General features: G+C 38.6%; 1 protein-coding gene and 1 pseudogene across 4 annotated transcripts in view; one reads left to right on the plus strand and one right to left on the minus strand.

Annotated features, from left to right (window-relative positions):
- Atxn3 (ataxin 3) overlaps positions 1–20,229 on the plus strand; it is a 40,298-nt gene that overhangs the window by 12,570 nt on the left and 7,499 nt on the right. For 2 of the 4 annotated variants that reach the window (XM_004837016.3, XM_087195510.1), the window contains exons 6-10: positions 283–370; positions 6,130–6,262; positions 7,572–7,738; positions 10,873–10,966; positions 18,115–18,215. In XM_004837016.3, the coding sequence (XP_004837073.1) occupies positions 283–370; positions 6,130–6,262; positions 7,572–7,738; positions 10,873–10,966; positions 18,115–18,215 (583 nt within the window). The remainder of the gene's footprint in view (positions 1–282; positions 371–6,129; positions 6,263–7,571; positions 7,739–10,872; positions 10,967–18,114; positions 18,216–20,229) is intronic. The other 2 variants (XM_087195512.1, XM_087195511.1) reach the window with 2 other exon arrangements.
- Positions 9,352–10,570, minus strand: LOC101724711 (S-adenosylmethionine decarboxylase proenzyme pseudogene; annotated as a pseudogene).

Here is a 20,229-nt window from a genome sequence, read left to right on the forward strand (position 1 = left end):
CTGCAATATTCTAATTCATTTTTTAAAAATCACATTATTCAGTTACTTTTTTTAAATCTCAATTTGAGAGCTAGGAGATTGAGGAAGGATGATTGGAAGTTTGAGGACGGCCTGGTCTACATGGTGAGACCCTGTCTCAAAAAAAAAAAATCTGTTTGCCATATTCCCATTGTTTTAGACAATTTTACTAAGTTTTGATGGGCTATATCTATTCTTGACATGTGAAATTCTGTGTTACATATAATGCACACTAACTTAAATATTGACAATTTTTTTTTCCAGTGGTTTAACTTGAATTCTCTCTTGACGGGTCCAGAATTAATATCAGATACATACCTTGCACTTTTCTTGGCTCAATTACAACAGGAAGGTAAATAAAGACTGAAAATTTTATAATGTTATTTTTCCAAATAGCTAAATAAAACTGGGTCAACCAAGCACAATGTCATATTCCTATAATACCAGTACTCTGGGAGGCTGAGGCAGGAGGAATACGAGTTTGAGGCCAGTCTGCAGCATAGTAAGGCAGTCTCAAAAATCAAAATACCTGGTCATTAGATGTGAGTGTGACAGTGCTGTTATCCTAGCGGTGCAGAGGAGTCATCGTTACCTTTTAGGTGGTGAACTTAGGGCTGTGATGTGGATGGTGATGTGAGTTCAGTGTGAGTTCTCCCTGGCACCTGGACCTTTGCAGCCCTTAGGTGATAGTTGTTTCCTGAATCTCCCACATACGCATGGGGAGAGGAGGGTTGTATTCTTCCTTTTCCTTCCTGTACCTTCTAGGACACTTCTTCCCTGTAAACTCCAGCTCCTTTGAAATACAAGCCCCTGCCATTTTGCAATCATCTGTGTGCTTCTCCCTTTCTCATTGGAGCTCGTAGGACCTTGATAGCTAGCTAGCTAGTGCCCTCAGCCCCGCCCCTTTCAGTTCCTTTCATCACTTTTAATGATTTCTGTATCAATAATCAATCCAATACTTTCTTACTTTCAAAGATCATTTTCTTCACTCTTACTGTACCAATAACCATAACTGGTTTCGCCACCTGCTGCACAAACAAAAGGACCCGAGTTCGATCCCCAGTACCAAAAAAAAAAAAAGAAAGAAAAAAAAGTAGGCCAGGGATTTAGCTTAGTGGTTCCAGCGCCTGCCTCACAAATGCAAGGTCCCGAGTTCGATCCCCAGTACCAAAATAAACAAACCAATAACTATAATCACGTTCAAATCCCAGTTATAAATATTTTGTTGACTGTCCCTCCCATCTTCATGCCATGTGTTCTATTTTTGCTATTCTGATAATTCTCCATGTTCTACCATGGGCCCAAACACTCCCTTGTACCTTTATTTCCTTTTTTACTGTGTGCTTATTTTCTATAATCCGTCATTATCACTCTATGCCATTCCTCGACTTCCTTCTTTTTCTTTCCCTCCACATACTGTTTTCTTTTTCTTTCAGTATTGAAGATTGAACCCAGGGCTTCATGAATGCTAGGCAAGTGCTCTACCACTGAGCTGCATCCCATCCCCCAGCCTTCCTCCATCATACTTTCATGACAAAAAATTCAACCCTCATTAAAGTTAGGTCTTGGCCTTGGCCATTCCTGCAGCAGAGCAGTAGAACATGGCTTCAAAATGACATAAAGTATGTTGATTGGTTTTACTTTCAATTTGTGAATACGAACTCCAAATGAAATTTACAACTCTCCAGACCTCTGGCCACTTCTTTTCCTTCCTTACACCTTTTTTATGGCCTTTCTTTGTATTCTACTGAGAAAATAGAAGCAATTAAGAGAAAACTTTTTTTTAATCTTTCTACCAGCAAACCTGTCAATGTGCTTGTATCTCTCTTTGCGCTTTGAGCCTATTAAGGTAGATAAACCCTCCCCTGCATCTAAGCAAGGCCAGTTCCTCTGTGTGGATTGGATCCCAATTCCTCCCACTCACTCGAGATGTTCCTGTTTCCATCTCTCCATTCTTCTTCCCCTCTTTTTTAATTTACTGTCAGTGGAGAAAGATCTTTACTTCCAATGATTGAATTAAAAAGACCTCTCCACCCCTTAGAATTCTAGCTGCCTTCCCATGTTAAATTTTCTTCTGAAACACTACTGTTGTACTGTATGTCCAGCCCCCCCCCCCGCCACATTCTGGGGATTGCATCCAGGGAGCACTGAATTATATCCCCAGCCCTTCTGAAATTTTATTCTGGGACAAGTTCTCAAAGAGTTGCCCAAATCCTCCTGCCTCAGCCTCCTGAGTAGTTGGGATTACAGGTGTGCACCATCATACCTGGCCATCTCCTGTTCCTGAACTCATTTCAGTCATAGTCAATACCAGCATGTCACTGACAAACCCTCATTTGGGTGACACCAGTGACCTATACTTTGCCAGTTCTAGTATTCAGTTCTATCTCAAAAAGAACAAAATGAAGCTTCTTATTAAAAATTTCAAATAAATATAAAAGAGAAATAATACAATGATCTCTGCCCCATATACCCTTCACCCAGTGTTAACAATTGCCTCATGGTTTGTTGTCTTTTATGTACTCTGCCCCCTCCTTCCCATTTATTTGGAAGCAAATACTAGAGATCATTTTCTCTGTAATTGTTTTCTTACTAAAATCTTTAAAAGCAGACTTAAAAAACTATAGCCCACGATACTATAATCATACCTAAAACAATTTAACCACAGTGCTTTAATAACATCAAATACCCAGTCAGTGTTCAGATCTCCCATCTCCCTGCTTGTCTCTTAGGATTTGTGCATTTTAGTCTGGATTGAAATAAGATTCAGTGATTGCATTAAATTGGTTTATTCTCTAAGTCTAACTGAAGACTTCCTCTCCTCCATATGTTTTCCTTTACTTATTTATTGGGCAGAGAAAATGGTTCATTTGTCCTGTTTCCCACACTCTTGCTTGTGTTTAGTGTGCCCGTTTTCTTCTGACCCCTGGTTACCCTAAAGACTGGTCCTGAGATCTAGGTACTTGGTGAGATTCAGGTTGAATTTGTGAGAAGGATTGGAGACTTCACATTATATGGTACCTGATGTCTGATTGTCTTTTTCTGATCTTAGCTTTTTTTCTTTTTTAATACATTTATTTTTTGAGACAGGGTCTCACTATGTAGTTCAGGCTGGCCTTGAACTCACTATATAGTCCAGGCTGCCCTCAATCTCACAGTGATCTTCCTGCCTCAGCCTCCTGAGTGCTGGGATTACAGGTGTGCGGCACAACACACGGCTTTGATCTTAGCTTGTAATGAGCAATCCCTAGATCTCTTTATTTAATTAAAGGTTACAGAATGGTGACATAAGAATCTTATTCCTTCATTAGCAAGAATACTTCTGTACAAATAAACTCGTGTAAGTTACTTGGTTACCCTGAAGTAATGGTTTATACAGGAAAAGCAGGATAAATTTCCCTTTATCTCTGTATGTGTGTATCCTGGAGATCAGACCCAGGGCCTCACACATGCTGAGCATGCCCTCTACCACTGAGTTATAGCCCCAGCCCCCTTTATCAGTTTTTAAAATTAATTGGTTTTATATGTCCTCCAAAAGAGACCAAGTAATGTCTGTCTTTTCTTTAAAACATTATAAACAAGTCAGTTAAAGCATAATTTTGTGTTTCAGCCTATTGTGGTTATTCATATTAATACTCAAATGGTGCCATCATGGACCAGTGGGAATATTTTGAGTCTGATTCCAAGTATCTGACATGACCACTGAGCCGTTTGAAGCCTTGTGAGGAGATGTTGCAGATGTATTTGTGTATTCCCTGCCCTGGACTTGATTGATCGTTTCCCCAGGGATACCTGGTTCCTTTTAATAGTATTTAGAGATCACTGTTGGCATCGTCAGCAGCATGCTTATTATTTCTGGGTTGACCATTGTGTTGTTATTCCCAATTTGCATTTATCACTATAGTGTTTTTACTTCTGTGGTTTTTTTATACTTTTGTCTCGTATACCTAAAACCTCAGTTCCTAACTCTGTTCCTTTCTTAAAACACTGCCTGTTCTTGGCTTCCAGGCTACCATGTTCAGGTTTTTCTCATATTTCATTGGCTGCTTCTTTCAGTTCCTTTTGTAGATTTTAATTTATTCTTTCCAGTCTTTATTGAAGTGACCCAGAGTTCAGTTCTTGGACAGCTTCCTAATTATGTAGCATCTCACTAGTTGGAATATCATCTTGAACTAAATCTATATATTGGTAATTCCCAAACTTTATCTTTTGCTTAGACATTTACCCTAACACCAAATTCCTAATTTTATTTGTTTATTTATTTTGCTGTTTTGAGATAGAGTCTTGCTGTGTAGTTCACACTGGCCTTGAACTCATGGTGCTCCTTCCTCAGCCTCCCGAGAGCTGGGATTACAGGCAGGTGGCGTGATGCTTGGCTCAGATTCCTAACTTTAACATCTTCACTTGGAAGTCCAGAAAGCATTTCAAATTGAGTGTGTCCACAAAGACTGGGATTGGTTTTGTTTTTCTGCCCATATGTACTATCGCTCAGGTTTTCCACTTCAGTAAGGATCACTCATCTTGCAGTCTGGTTCCTATATATCAGTGATGGGGAACCTTTCAGAGTGTTCAGTTGATAACAAACAGCTGGCTGTGGCACGGGTGCTATAGGTTCGCCACCACTGTGATATATTATACTGACAAAGCAAACAGACTGCTTTTTGTGAAAAACCGAATGAATATTATGTCACACTCTCACACTTTAACATTCAATGACTTCCCAGCATTCTTTAATAAAATCTGAAAACCCGAGATCTCTGGTGTATTACCTGAAAAAGGCAGAGTATCTGCTCTTTGTGATGGGCTCCATGGAATGCCATGGTGAACTGATCTATTTATTTGGGGATCTAGAAATAATTTTATTAGCAGAAAACATGTTAAATCATCTGAACTCTGAAGATACTTTGACCTTTTAAAAAAATTAATGTATTCTTTTGAATTTTTCCATGAATGATCATTTTGATCTGTTTAGTTATCTTTAGTAACAAAGGCTGTCCAGTAGCAATCACCATAGTTTAAGAAAAATTTATGGTAGAAAAGCTTTAAATTGATTAAATTGACCTAAGTATAGACCATCCTTAATTCAGTTTCTGTGTGGAACATCCAGCTAGGAATACCCTGGCTTTTCTTAGTTCATATTTATAAAAATACCCTGGACCAATACAATTCTTTCAGAACATGAGCCCACATGTTGGACATCTTGACTAGATTTTGGATATTGGTTTCCGAGTTTGTGTTTTCAGTGAGAAGCTGAGGGTCTGTTTGCAGCTATTTCCATAGGTGGTTCATTTTACCCACGTTACCCATCATTACACATAGTGTCTGACTCTGTCCTCACATCAGGCCCATGAGGAAGAGTTCATGATCATCTGTTCAACAATTGAAGAAACCAAGACAGATGTGTAAAATGATTGACAGACATCATGCAGCTGGGAAGCAGAAGAGCTGGGATTAAACCCCAGCAGTGTGATTCCAAATCCTCTGCCCTTACCCCTCCTTTATCTCCCTGTCTGTCACCATTTAGTGAAGCTTATCTGGTCCAGCACTGTATTAGCAGGGTCCTTACAAAAAGTATTTCCTTTGTTTCTCATAGTGGGTCAATGAGACAGCTGTTCCATGCTTACGAGTGGGGAAAGTAAGGCCCTGAGACTTAAGTGACTGGTCTTAGGTCCCCGTACTAGTGCATGTAAGAATCATCATTTGGGGCCAGGCATGGGGGTGCACGCCTGTAATCCTGGCACTTGGGAGGCCCAGGCAGAAGGATCGCCACAAGTTTGAGGCCAGTCTAGGTTACATAGTGGTTCAAGGCCAGCCTGAATTACATACCCTGTCTCAAAACAAACGAAACAAAAAGAATCATCATTTGAACTAAGTTCATTTGGAATCTTCAGTTTGTATTTTTCCACCATGCTATGCTGCTTCTCATGCTCTCTCATATTTTCCATTTCAATAAGGATCACTCTTTTGCACTCTGGTTCAGTACATTATGTAGATAAAGAAGGCAGCATGCTTTTTGCTACCATTTTGTATCAGTTTTTGTCTGTCTGCTTTCATTTTAAATCAATTTTGGATCTCTTACTAGTTGCTTTAGTGTATGTTTGCCTTTTGTAGGTTACTCTATATTTGTCGTTAAGGGTGATCTGCCAGATTGTGAAGCTGACCAACTTCTCCAGATGATCAGGGTCCAACAGATGCATCGACCAAAACTTCTTGGAGAAGAATTAGCACAACTGAAAGAGCAGAGGTAAAAATAAAGCCTGCAATGTGGAATATTTGATAATATTTCATTCCAAGAATTAAAATTTTTATGCTTACATTGAACATGTGGTCTGTTTACTGTTGGCTCTCTTTAAACTTTATCTTTTATTTTATTTTAATTTTATTTTTTGTGAAGCTGGGGATCAAACCTTGGGCCTTGAATATGTGTTCTCCCACTGAGCTATATACTCCTAGTTCCCTTATTTTTCTTTTCTTCATTGTATTTTTTTCTTTTCTTTTTTCTCCTCTTTTTTAGTACTGGAGATCAAATCCAGGGACACTCTTATCACAGAGCTATATCCCAGTCCTTTTTATTTTGACAGAAGATCTCTTAAGATGCCCTGGCTGGCCTCAAACTTGCTATCCTCCTTCCTCAGCCTGCCAAGAAGCTGGGGCTACACACATGCTCCTCTGCTTTATATTTTTGTGAACTTTATTGAATCAGCTTTCTGAAAGCTGGGTGTGGTGGTGCACTCTTGTAATCCCAGCATTTGGGAGGCTGAGTCAGGAGAATTGCCATGAGTTCAAGGGCAGTTTAGGCTACATAGTGAGTTTAAGGCCAGCCTGAGCTACATAGTGAGACCCTGTCTCAAAAAGCCAAAAAATAAAACTCCTCTCTGAATTACTTAAATATATTAACCTAGATTTACATAACACAATCTTTCTGTTTGTTTGATTTTTGAGACAGGGTTTCCTTATGTAGTTCATGCTGGCCTTGAACTCACTACATAGTCCAGGCTGACTTTGAACTTGCAGCGATTCTCCTGCCTTAGCCTGCCACGTGCTGGAATTACAGGCATGTGTCACCATGCCTGGCTCATAACACAATCTTCATACTACTAACCCTATCTGCCAAAAAATAATTTTTTTAAATTTACTTAAAATCTTTAGTGTAGGGCTGGGGATTTAGCTCAGTGGTTCCACCGCCTGCCTCACAAGTGCAAGGACCTGAGTTCAATCCCCGGTACCCTGGTACCAAAAAAAAAAATCTTGGGGCCAGGGATTTAGCTCAGTTGCACTGCGCCTGCCTCGCAAGCGCAAGGTCCTGAGTTCGATCCCTGGTACCAAAAAAATAAAAAATAAAGAAAAAAAAATCTTTAGTGTAAAAGATGGGTCTGGTGGCATTGTAATCCTAGCACTCAGAAGGCTGAAGCAGGAGGGTTGCTGCCAATTTAAGGCCAGCCTGAACCGCATAGTGAGATGTTGTCAAAAAAACCTTTAGTGTACAAATGCCTTTATGTTATATTTAAAGTGAAGACAGGGCTGCAGTTAATATGAATGCTTTCATTCTTTAGAGTCCTTAAAACAGACCTGGAACAAGTCTTAGAAGGAAATGATGGATCGGGAATGTTAGATGAAGATGAGGAGGATTTGCAGAGGGCTCTGGCACTAAGTCGTCAGGAAATTGACATGGAAGATGAAGAAGCAGATCTCCGCAGGGCTATTCAGCTCAGTATGCAAGGTATAAACATTTTGATGGGTACTTTATTCATTTTTGGTGAATTGATTCACATTATTCTTAGTTTTTCTGGAAGTTATTGTATTAATAGTTAGAAATTCTTTGACAGTTACAGCAGAAGCAGTTGCTATGTACAGTCAGCTTCTCATAAATCACTTCTACAACCTATATTAAGACTGTAGTAGTTATACTTAGCTAATATAACTATATGTTTATTTCTCCTTATTTTATGGGTTTATAACACTCTGCTAACCCAACAGAGGTTAATCTCTGTCGGAGTCCAGTGATGCTTACCTAAACCAGCTATTTCATAAATTTATGCCGCTGGACATGACAGAAGGGTCTAGACAATACAATGGATTTGACAAAAATCCAGCACACCTTGGCTGCCAAATTCCAGGCTTACCCTTCTTCACGCGGGCCCACTCCAGTGATACAAGGCTGTCGATAGAGGAGAGTGACGACCTGTCCCTAGAGAGTGGAGGCAGAGAGAGATGTTGACACATAGCTCAAAGTGGCTTACTTAAATGTGTAAAATGGTTTGTTTTTGTAGTTTTTATCCATTTGAATTTGCTTCCACTTTTCTAGTGAAATGACTTATCATGACTTTATGAAATGTCTAAATATAATTTAGATTCCCTTAATATGAAGATTATTTTTACCCTAAATACCTTGAGCCTCCAGGTACACTTGAGTACTCAATGTTGTGCGGTCCTGTTTTTGGTTAGTAAGGCTCTGTTAGATTTGCCCCATAATCCATGAAACCAGCTTTTATAGTCTGAGGTATTTCTATATAATTCGCTTTCCTTACCACTTTATTTCACAGTCTGTGTACAATCTGGTTGGTAAAAATATCAGTAAGAACAGGGAAGCATTTCAGTTGTCAGAGTACCCAGATACTGAGGATTGGGGAATATAGAGAATGGATTTCTTTTATTATCATCCACCTTAAGCTGGTTCAAGGAATACCATGGATCTGAAAGTACTGGTTTATTTTTAATAAGTTAAAGAGAGCATGCAGCTGTTGTGTTAAAGACGTCTCATACCAGGTTGTTGGACTTAGGTTCTGACAGCTACTGCATCACAGATGGGTATCAGCTTTGGTTGCAGCAGACATGCATTAGATTTGGAGTATCTTGCTTAGATTTTCCCTAAGACTTTTCTTAATATTTACAGAATACTAGCAGAGGTGTGTGTGTGTGTGTGTGTGTGTGTGTGTGTGTGTGTGTGTGTGTGTGTGTATAACAGTGTATTGCTTTTATTTGGGGGCTTGGAGATGGGGGAAAGACCATGATGAGGGAAGAAATCAAAGACTACAAATGCAGAAACAATTATTAGAACAGTAATACTCAAAATGAGTAACTGAAATCATTTTCTTAGGAAGACATGATTTATGGAAGAAAAACATTGCAATGTTGCAAAAACATTTTCATGAAGAAGAAATTTATTTTCAAAAGTGTTGTAAAGTTTCATATAGTAAAAGTTTTTTCTACACGCACTTCAATTTCACAGCAAGAGTGGCATAGAACACAGAAGAGAGCATTCATGCAAGATATCTAACACCTTGATATAATAATGCATACACTTCAAAATGATTACACTATCATTACCTCTAGGGCTTTCTCCAACTGCAAGGTGGTGGTTATGAAAAGCATGGGCCCTGGTATCAACATGTAGAAAGCAGCCACCACCTTCTGTGTGTTCTCTTTTTGTGTTTTTCTTAATCAATTCTGCTGTTTTTGCTGCTGCTTAGCAAAACTGGTAAAAGCAAAATTTTAATCATTGAACATAGCATTCTGGCAATCAAGACGTTTAAAACCTTCCATCTTCTGGGGTGAAGAAAGCACTGTGTGACATTTAGAACTCTGGTGAACAAGGTGGTCACAGATTTTCCTGGCTTAAAGACTTCCACAGCTTTCTGGTCAGATCCTCACAGGAGGTCTGACTTAAGTCTGTTTCAAAGCTAATGTAAGAAAATTCTGGTTCTAGAGTGATGTGAATAGTTCAATAAGTTCCATCTGATTTCATTCCATTCATTGAATACCCACAAGGATTGAACAGTGTGACATCAATGACCTGATACCAGGTCACAAATTGCGCTCTCATGAGTGAATCCTTTGCAGTAACACCATCTTTCATGTAAAACTCGTCCATAACTCCTGGGTCAGGCTCACTCGGCAGGGTTTCCAGGGTCTGATCTGGCTCTGGGAAATCCAGAGTATACAGGTACCAACAGCCAGAGTTCATACATCCCATCTAATATGCTGCTCCATTTGGGAAAATTGCAGTGAGAAACTCTTTATTTCTTTCTAGAAATTCTGGTGTAGATACCCTTGGTGAGAAGGCTTCATGAAATTCTTACGAGAATAAAAGAAGCTTTGAATCCAGTCAAACCCACTGTGATCCCTAGCAGGCTTCAACAAGGGAACCAGTGCTTTCAGTAAGAAGGTGGAACCACCTGTCTTCAAAATGAAACATCTCTTGGAGACAGATATGCTGTTCTCACTGAGTGCATAAGCTTCCTGCTTGCCAGTTTTTGTCACACTTATGATTGAACATGGCACATCCTTCAAAAGTACATCCCACTCAGATCTCGGGATAGTGCGAAGATCCCCAGATCCCTGGTTGGCGTCAGGTTGCCAACGGGAGAACCAAACCTCCAGGAGCTTCTTAGACCCTTTGAAAAAATGTGCATCTTCCATCACCGTGAAACTAATGAACAACCAACAGCCACAGAAAATCAAATAAATTAAATCTCTGCTGCTGCTGCCACCACTGCAGATTGTTTCAGCTGAGTTGCTACAATGATCAGGTTACTTTTTTTTACTATAATTTTATATTAACTTTTTTTTTAACAAAAGGATTCATAAAATTTTCCCGACTTTTTTGTGTGAATGAAACTTGAACGTGAGTCTGTTGGAAATAGAGGCTGCTACAGTTCAGTCTCTTACAGTCCGCTGCTTTCCCATTTGAGAGACTAGAGAGTGGTAGCTAATGTCGGTGGCCATACTGTGTAAGCGAGCCTGGCAGAATATTTTTAAGAAGAAAACATTTTGAAAAGTTGCTCAAATAAGACTATATCGTTGCTTGAATTGGTAAATAAAATAGTTGGTTTTCGTCTTTTATTTTATTTTCAGGTAGTTCCAGTATATCTCAAGATGTTCCACAGACATCAGGTACAAATCTTACATTTGAAGAACTGCGGAAAAGAAGAGAAGCCTACTTTGAAAAGTAAATTAGTTGGTACAAATTAAAGTTGCATGTTTAATATCTGCTCTATTTTTTCTAGATTGGTTACTGCCTGAACTCTGAACATTTGAATATATTTTTTAAATGTTTTACAGCAAATATGAAATGAATGTACTGTAGTTTTAGAGAAAAACTGCCTCAATACTGAATAAATTTACATGAAATAGGATAAGGGAACCTTATAAAATTTTGTTTATCAAAAGGAAAATGGAATTGGGGCAAGGGAGAAACAATGCCTGTTGATCCCTTGGATGTACTTCTTGGCTGCATGACTAACTCTAGGACATTCTCTGTCAGTTAATAGGAAAAACAGCGTTTTAGGTTGGGGAGCACGCTCCCAGTTAGAAGTAGTGTTCCTGGTCCTGCTCACTTTCACTTAAGGCAGAGCCTACAGACTCAGCGTTGGTATGGAAGCAAACCATAAATTTGAATCAGCAACTCCTAAAACCTTACGTTATGCCTAGCTTTGTGAATGCTTGCAGAGGAGATTTTCACCCCACGAACGAATCTTCCTTTCCAATAACTGTTACCACAAGTCTTCTTCCCCTTTCTTTTTTAAAGAAAAATAAAACCCTATCTTAAAAATTATGAGATCTGTAATAAATATTTAGATCCTCTGACCCTAGGTCAGAAATGAAAGGCCAGTGACTGAATCTGCCCTGTAATTTACTGTATTTCATCAGTTTAAAGATGTACATATTTTCACTTGTCAGCATCTCTGAAATTGAGAAGTATCTTGTAATTATAATTGGCAGTATTTTAGTGGCATCTAAAATTAAGATAATATTTACCTTTTTTTCTTTTTAATTCACAACTCAAATATATGAAGGAGAGTTCTGATCAGATAACATCTTTGTTTTGGGTTTTGGTTTTTTTGGTTTTTTTTTTTTAGTACCAGGGATCGAACTCAGGACCTTGCACTTGTGAGGCAGGCAGTGGAACCACTGAGCTAAATCCCTGGCTTTTTTTTTTTAATTCTGAGACAGGGTCTCACTATATTGACATCCTCTTGATGTGAGATATTTCCAGTCTTTCTTCAGTGAGAGAGTAATGGATTTAATCATAGTTAAATAGTGCTTATCAGTGCTTTTCAGTTCTTTTTAAATTTTATTTATTTATTTATTTTTCTGGTACCGAGAATCAACTCAGGACCTTGCACTTGCCAGGAAGGTGCAGCAACACTGAGCTACATCTCTGGCCTCTCCTTTTAAATTTTAAAATTAACTTTAATTTTTTTTAATTAGGATAAATCTCAAATTTATACATATTTAGAGAAACTAGCATAATGAACCCCTTTTTATCTATTACTGAGACTTAATACATGTCCGCATGTGGCCAGTCTCATTTTTTGTGTTTCCAACTCCCATTCTTTCCATTTTCCCATCCCTAAGCTTGGATGATTTTGTAAGTCATGATTATGATATTCATAACTGTTTTAGTCTGTGTCTCCAAAATGTATGTACTTTTAACATAGCCAAATGCTATTGCCATACAATAATAGTGACATATTCATTGACAATAATTCTGTATCAAGTATATAGTTAGTGTTAAAAATAACTTAAAATTACTTAAGTATATAAGCTAATATCCTAGAAATTTCATTTTAAGGAATTCTATAATTTAAAAAAAAAGTGTAAACCTGTCTTTTGTCCTTCACTAACTGGTACTAGTATTTGGGCACATTCTCTCCTTGTCACACATACGGTTGCTGTAGATTAGTTATACCCATTTTCCTTTGATGGTAAATACTCTTCATAACAGTTTGCTAAGGTTTTATAAAGTGGATGGATTAATATAATTTATAAACCTTTTGATTTATGCTATTGTGATCCATAGTACAATGATCAATGCTCCAAGTCTCTCACACGATTTCTTCTAATTATTCTGAAGATGTCCAGTGTCAGGATTCTTTTTATTTTCCATTTTTTGGTTTTTTGAGAGACGGGGTCTTGATATGTAGTTCAGGCTGGCCTTGAACTCTCTATGTAGCCTGGGCTGTCCTCGAACTCTCAGCAATCCTTCTGCCTCAGCCTCCTGAGCACTGGGACTTAACAGGTGTGTGCCACTATGTCCAGCAATGAATATACTCGTTCTTAAGGCCTTGATGCAGATTTCAAAATTTTTTTCCAAAATAGTTCCCAAATGATATTTCTATCAGGCTTATTGAAACATTTTTTTGGCCAGAATAAAATGGCCTAAACAGACATATATGTTATAGAGAAACTACAAAATTCACAAATACACCTAAGAAAAGGAAAACATCTGAAGATGTAAAGTATAAAATCAAACTCCTTGTATTTAAAAACATTTTTTAGGTTTTTGGATTAAAATTGTGAAATTCCCAATATATTTTTTGTTTTCAATAGTAGTAAAGATAATTTAGTCAGTTATAACAAGTTATAATAAGCACACTTAGAAAACAATAACTAGTTTGTTTTAGTAAACATGTTTGAGGCAGCCTTGCACTCCTTTAAATGTTTGCATGTTGGTACGACTCCTTCCTTGTTGGTCGGTAGTTGATTGTGGATTGAAGATGGCGGCCAGTTTTAGCCTTTCAGCCTCTGCCTCCTGGTTTGACCTTCAAAATACTCATGAAAATACAAAGAACTAGAGAATATTTTACATAGTCACATGTTACTGAGAAGAGTTAAGGAATAACTTACTGGTCTTTATTTTTAACTTTGGTTCACATTTAAAACTTTTTAGAATTCATTCGTAGAAGAGCTGAGAAGCTCTTATTTGTCTTTTACTAAAATTCTTGACTACTTACCCTAGATGTCTCCCTGGTTTCTGTCTTTGGGCCCTTGGCTCTAAGATTGTCAAGCTGACTCTTGCTCTTACCCTCCCGAAACTGATCCTGATGTTAACTTGTCTTTCATACAGTTCTATAGTTTTTTCCCTCCTCCTGTTGAATATTTAAAGCTTCATACATAATATAGTAAACACAATATTCATACATAAAGCACATTATAGGATTTCTTTCTTGTATCAAAAATACTGTTAAAAATCTATATATTGGGCCGGTGATTTAGCTCAGTGGTTCTGCCGCCTGCCTTGAAACTGCAAGGACCAGAGTTCGATCCCTGGTACCAAAAAAAAACCCAACTATATATTACAAATTCATACTTGATGAATAAGAACTATTATATAATATTTTCATAGGTATGCTGTTTTTTTTCTAGCAGTAATCTCTAAATCTGTTTTTTCTGTCATAAAATCCCAAGCAAAACTCTACTTCGTCGTCCATGTCACTGTAAAACCTGCCTTAACTCATGTGTTAGAGCATCAGATTAAGCAGAGAGCATAATACTAGTTTGTAAGCAGGGTATGGTAGCACACACCTGTAATCCCAGCACTTGGGAGGCTGAGGCAGAAAGATCGCTATGTGTTCAAAGCCAGCCTGGGCTACATAGTGAGGTGAAGGCCAGCCTGAACCACACAGCAAGACCTTGTCTCAAAAAACAACAACGAAAAAAATTATTTTGTAAAGTATTCAAAAGATATTTGTTAGCTGAAATTATTACTGTATTCTCAGAGGTATGTTAAAATGATGCAGATCCTTTCTGTTATGAAAAGCATAGTGCTAACCAGTGAGGAAGGATACAAATACTGTCTTCAAGGGCATGGACTGCTGTGACTTTTTGATTGCCTAATACTGGAGCCATCATTTCTGTGACATGGCATAGTTTATGAGGTTCAGTTCAGTTCAAGAAACAGAAACTACTAGGGGTGTATATCAGTCAGTATTTACTAGAGAAACAGATATAACACAAGATACACAAATAAATACATTGAATTTACAAGATTGGCTTACAGTGGCCACCCAGAGTCGGATGAGGAGGAGTGCAGAGGGTCTTTGCATACTGGAGACCGGAGGATTTAGTCAAAGGTCTGGAGCTCACTGCATGTTCTGTGGGAGTCTGTATCAGGAGGCCTATGGGTCTGTGCTGCAAGGCTGAAGAGTACACCAGAAGGCTGAAGGATCCTCGCCGGAAGCCAGGAAATGATGTCCATGGTGAAGACTGGAGGTCCTCCGAAGGAACAGAAAACAGATCTGTCCTTCCTCATTTCCCCTTTATACCATCCAGGATCCCCACTCCATAGGGTGTGGAATTGCTAAGCTTATTTAGTTCAGCTTCTCTTAGCCAAATTTCTCAAGTTGACACAATAAACCTTCACAGGGTGTTTAAGCAGAAAAGTATTTAGTACAGAAATTAAGAGCTCTATAGTCTTAGGAAAAGCAGGAGGTGGTGTTCAAGATCAGCCCTCCAGAGTACCACAGCCCAACTTGGAGGAAGACTTGGGACACTGTTGTGTAGTCCGGATGATAGGGAATTGGTACAGTGGTGGTGACTCTATGGCATGGGTGTTATAGTGTTTTTCTTTTAAGACAAAAGATGTTAATGTATGAGTTGTTTTTTCTAAACTAAAACCCAGTATTCAGATTTAATTGCAGTGTTGGCACTTTCCAATAAGTAAGTGGATTTGGGGTTGCAGTTTGGGCCCTCGTCTCTAAAAGGTTCCCCATCACTGGCTATATCAGGTTTAAGAACACTGCTATATCTGTGATCCTGGGCCAGTGCCAGAGTTGTCTAGACCTGGGAGCATAAAGTCTGCCGTGAAGTGGGATTCAAGCACTGGATCACCATGGTTTTGCAGGAAGATTTGCCTTGTTTCTGCCGTTTAGCTCTCATGTGAATGATTCCTTTATAACCAGAACCCTGTCTGTCAAGGAGTCCAAGCCATGCAGACTAGCTTTTCAACGTCTGTAATACTAGAAAGTACATTAGAACAAACAGTGGGGATGGACTTTCTTGGTGTCATCAAAGCTGGAAGGTATTAAAACTGCTTCAAAAGTGGCAGTTGATTTACTTTATGTCAGGCATGGTGGAGTTTGCCTGTAATCCCAGCACTCAGGAGGCTGAGGCAGGAGGATTGCCATGGGTTTAAGATCAGCCTGAGCTACATAGTTAGTTCAAGACCAGCCTGAACTACAGAGCAAGACCTTGTCTCAAATGAACCAAAAAAATCTTTTAAAAAAGATTTGCTTTTCAACTTTCATAAATTAAAAGTAGAAAAACCCCATAAATATGTATTGTTATTTTCTACTAATAAACTAGTAAAGAAAAAAAAGGTAAAAATTAGACTAAATGTAATCCCTCTGAAGTTGCGATCTCACCTCTACCTTCTATTCTGGCATGTATTCTTGCATAGAGTGCCAGGAATTCCCCATAACTCAGTTTATCTTCTTCCTCCCATGTTCCAGAGGCAAGGTTGGCTAGAGGGAGCATAGTGTACTGTCTGTGTATGCACCATTGACTGTTCACACCGTGTCTTACACCTGTGCCATGGTATTCTAGCTCAGACCAGCAGGGGAGATTGTCATTCCCACTGGCGAAGTTTTTTGTCGTTTGCTTACTTTTATTTATTTTTTATTATTTATTTTTTTTTGGTACCGGGGATTGAACTCGGGTCCTTGCACTTGCAAGTCAGGTGGCGAAACCACTGAGCTAAATCCTCAGCCCACTTGCTTACTTTTAAAACTCAATATTGAGAGGGACTGTGGGGGAAGAAAAGTGCTATACTATTACTCATGTTGCTGGTAGTTTAAAAGTTTGGATTCCTTTTAAATCCTTATTTTTTTTAAGGCTCTGACTTCTCAGATTGTCAGCTGTTTATAAGGTTTTTTTAGTTTTCTGTGTTTGTATAGTATATGAACTAATACATGTTTCAACTTACATAAAAGCAGAAGTAGTACACAGAGCTCCTTATACCCTTTGGTACCCTTCACCAACATTATCCATTAGTTGGAGACATTTCTGAATCATTTGGGAATAACTTGAATTATTTTTTACCATGTTTCAGTGCTTCCGTGTATATGTATCTTTCCTCTCTCCTTTCTGCTCCTCTTCAATCCGCTTTGCTTTGCCTTTTTTTTTTGCCATTACTAGTGATTGAACTCAGGGCCTCTCACACGCTTGGCAAGTGCGCTAGTGCTGAGCTGCATCCCTAATGCTTTTTTAAGTTTTATTTTGAGATAGGGTCTCATTAGGTGGCCCAGAGTTGCCTCGAACCTGCCTCCGTCTTCTAAGTAGCTGTAGTTAGAGTTGTGCACTACTACACCCGACTCTCTGTGTATATTTTCTAAATTCCATGATACACTTCTGCATGGCTGTTTATTTGTTGAAATGGGATCTTGCTGTGTTGCTCAGCCTGATCCCCAGTTCCTGTGCTTAAGCAGTTCTTGTGCCTTAGCCTCCCAGGTAACTGAGACTGCAGGTAGCTGCCACTGCACCTAGCTTCATTCCTGCAGTTTTTCATAATGACTGCTATGTTTAAATGTTTTAAAATGTATATTCTTTGATACTTCTTTTTAAACATAGAGGAATTTAATATAATAAATACTGCTGACACTTGATGATGTGTTGTTCTCATCTCTTTAATTCAACAAGTATCTAGTGAATAGCTGCCATGTGACATGCATGGTTTTAGGCACTGAAGAAACAGATAAACAATAAAAGGTTTGTGCTTCTTTTAGCTTATACCCTAAATAGGAAGCTGAACAGAAGAATATCAGATGGTGATGAGTTTATGCTGAGAATGAAAATGAAGTAGAGATAGAAAACCAAGTGCCTATCTTAGGTGGGTTGGCCAGGAGGGGCATCTTTGGGGAGATATGTAAGCTCAGATCTTAATAACAAGAAAGAGCAAGCCATGGAAATAGTGCATAAACTTTCATGGTAATTTGAGATGTTTTATCTTCTCAAAGGTGCTTTTCAGTGGTTTCTAAAACCATCAAGGATCTGTAAACCAGCACTTGTTTCCATAAGAATTACCAGTGAATCTTTACTGACAGAAAGTTATTTTGTGGTGAAAATAACTACTTCTTCATTTATCTGATACATTTAAATTTTATGTCTAGATTTCCTAGGATGAACACTTCTGTACTATTGATATTTTATTTTTTTATACTTTTAATTATCAGACTATTCTTGTCACCTTTTGTGTTGTTTGTGCCAATGACTATTTTGGTTTGTGAGGCAGTTTATTTTCTATGAGAATAGGTTTTCTGTGGTATGTTTATCCTTAAGTTTTGTTTTTCTAATGTACATCACTTTTGAATGTTTCAGACAGCAGCAGCAGCAGCAGCAGCAGACAGATCCACCAGGACAGGCTTCACAGCCTTGTGAAAGGCCGACCACAAGTTCAGGAGGACTTGGGAGTGATCTAGGTACAGCTTTCTGTCCATCGTGTTTCTTGCATGCTCCGTGTGACGCACAGGCTCTATGTAATGTTTCAGATTTTTCTTCCCTCTTTAATGATATTAAAACTTTTAAATGACTTTATAATCTACTAAATTTCCTTGAACTATGGAGCAAGTAGACAAGAGCACTCAATGAATATTTAGTTAAAAATTATAAATATGATGTTTGCCACTTCATAATAATATATTCTTCAAAAGTTCTTGAGAGATAATATTAGTAATTGGAAAATAAATACATTTTACCACCCGGAAAACTAAAAATACTTGAGTGTACTCAAAATAACAAGAAGTGTAGAGTTGCTCACGAAGCCTTGGCTTAAACTTTGCCCAAGTATTGGCAGTAGAATTCTAGTGAAAGAGAAATGTATCTGACATAGGACTTATAAAGAGACTCTGTAAAGAACTCTCAAAACTGTATAGTAGATGGATGCAAGATTTGAAAAGAGATTTCATGAAATAAGAGAGGGATGATCCAGGCATGGTGGTGCATACTTGTACTCCAAGTACCTGGGAGGCTGAGACAGAAGAATCCCAAGTTCCAGACCAGCCTAGGTTATGTAGCAAGTTCAAGGCTGGCCTGGACTACATAGTGAGACCCTGTCTCAAAAGAAAAAAAAAATAGATGTAGGATTTATCAGTCAGTACTTACTAGAGAAACAGATTTAATGCAAGATAGACAAATATAAGAATTTACAAGATTGGCTTACAGTGGAAGAGTGCTAAAGGTTTGCCTGTGCACTGAACATCAGAAGGATCCAGTCAGAAGCCCGAAGCTCAGTGTCGTGTCCCGTGAGAGTTTCTATCAGGAGGCTGAAGTGTCTGAGGTAGAGACTGAGAGTCTGCGCTGGAATCCAGGAGATGATGTCCAAGGGAAAGGTGAAGACTGGAGCTACTCCAAAGAAACAAGCAAGCCTTGCTTCTCCATTTCACCCTTACACCATTCAGGCGACAAGCCACCCTAAGGGGCCTTCTGACTTCAGTAAATCCCCCCAGCCACACCCAGAACTATGCTGATCCAATGTTAGGCATTTCTTACTCAAGTTGACACAATCAGTTAACTGTCACAGGGATAACAAATAAGGACATGAAAAGATGCTCAGTATCACTAGTCAGTAAGGAAATGGACATTGAAACCACAGTGGGATAACACTACACATCTATAAGAAGGCCTCATAAAAACAAACACTACCAAGTATTGGCAGAGATCATAGCATCTGGAACTCTCAGACACTTTAATGGGAATATAAACTGGTGCAGCAACTTTGGAAAACAGTTTGGCCTTTTTTAATAAACTTACATGTACAGTATACACTTAACCATGGCAGGAGTCCCACTTCAGATATATAATCAAGAGAAACAGAAAACTTAGATTTACACAAAAACTTACGCGAGTGCTTATAGCAGTTTTATTCATAGTTGCCTGAAACTGGAAACTGCCTACATGTTGGCCTTCATTTCATGAATAGATACACAAACTATGGTACTAAATCAAAATAGGTGAATACTAAAAGAAATAAACTAGTACTTTTTCCTGTTCTTCCTTGAAGTGCAGCCAAAAACTCCATATGAATAAAATAAGCATAAGAGGGGTCTCAAAGATAAAGAGAAGATAGATTGGCTAGGGACCTCAGGACCAGAGGGGTGACATGGCAATGTGTGGCCTGGATTTTCTTTTTTACTTTATATTTCCTGGTCTTGGCTCTGAAAAATCCACAGATGCAGAACAGGAAGAAAGCATATCCACCATAGAAAAGGGGGAAAAAAAGCTTGTGTCTAGGCAAAAGGAGTTGCCTCACAAGACGGAGACTTTAAAACAACACTTGTCTGTGGCCATACCACCCTGAACGTGCCTTATCTCATCTAAAATAATGAACACTCGAGCCTAGTCAGAAACCATGGAATAAACGGCCCCACCACACTTTCCACCAGCAGAGAACAATGGGAGCATAAATTTATACTCCAGCATGGCATCAAAAAGGTG

Source organism: Heterocephalus glaber, unplaced genomic scaffold (genome assembly GCF_053883595.1).
Source record: "Heterocephalus glaber isolate CG9 unplaced genomic scaffold, H.glaber_assembly_v1.0 deba00001608, whole genome shotgun sequence".
NCBI classification, from domain to species: domain Eukaryota; kingdom Metazoa; phylum Chordata; class Mammalia; order Rodentia; family Bathyergidae; genus Heterocephalus; species Heterocephalus glaber.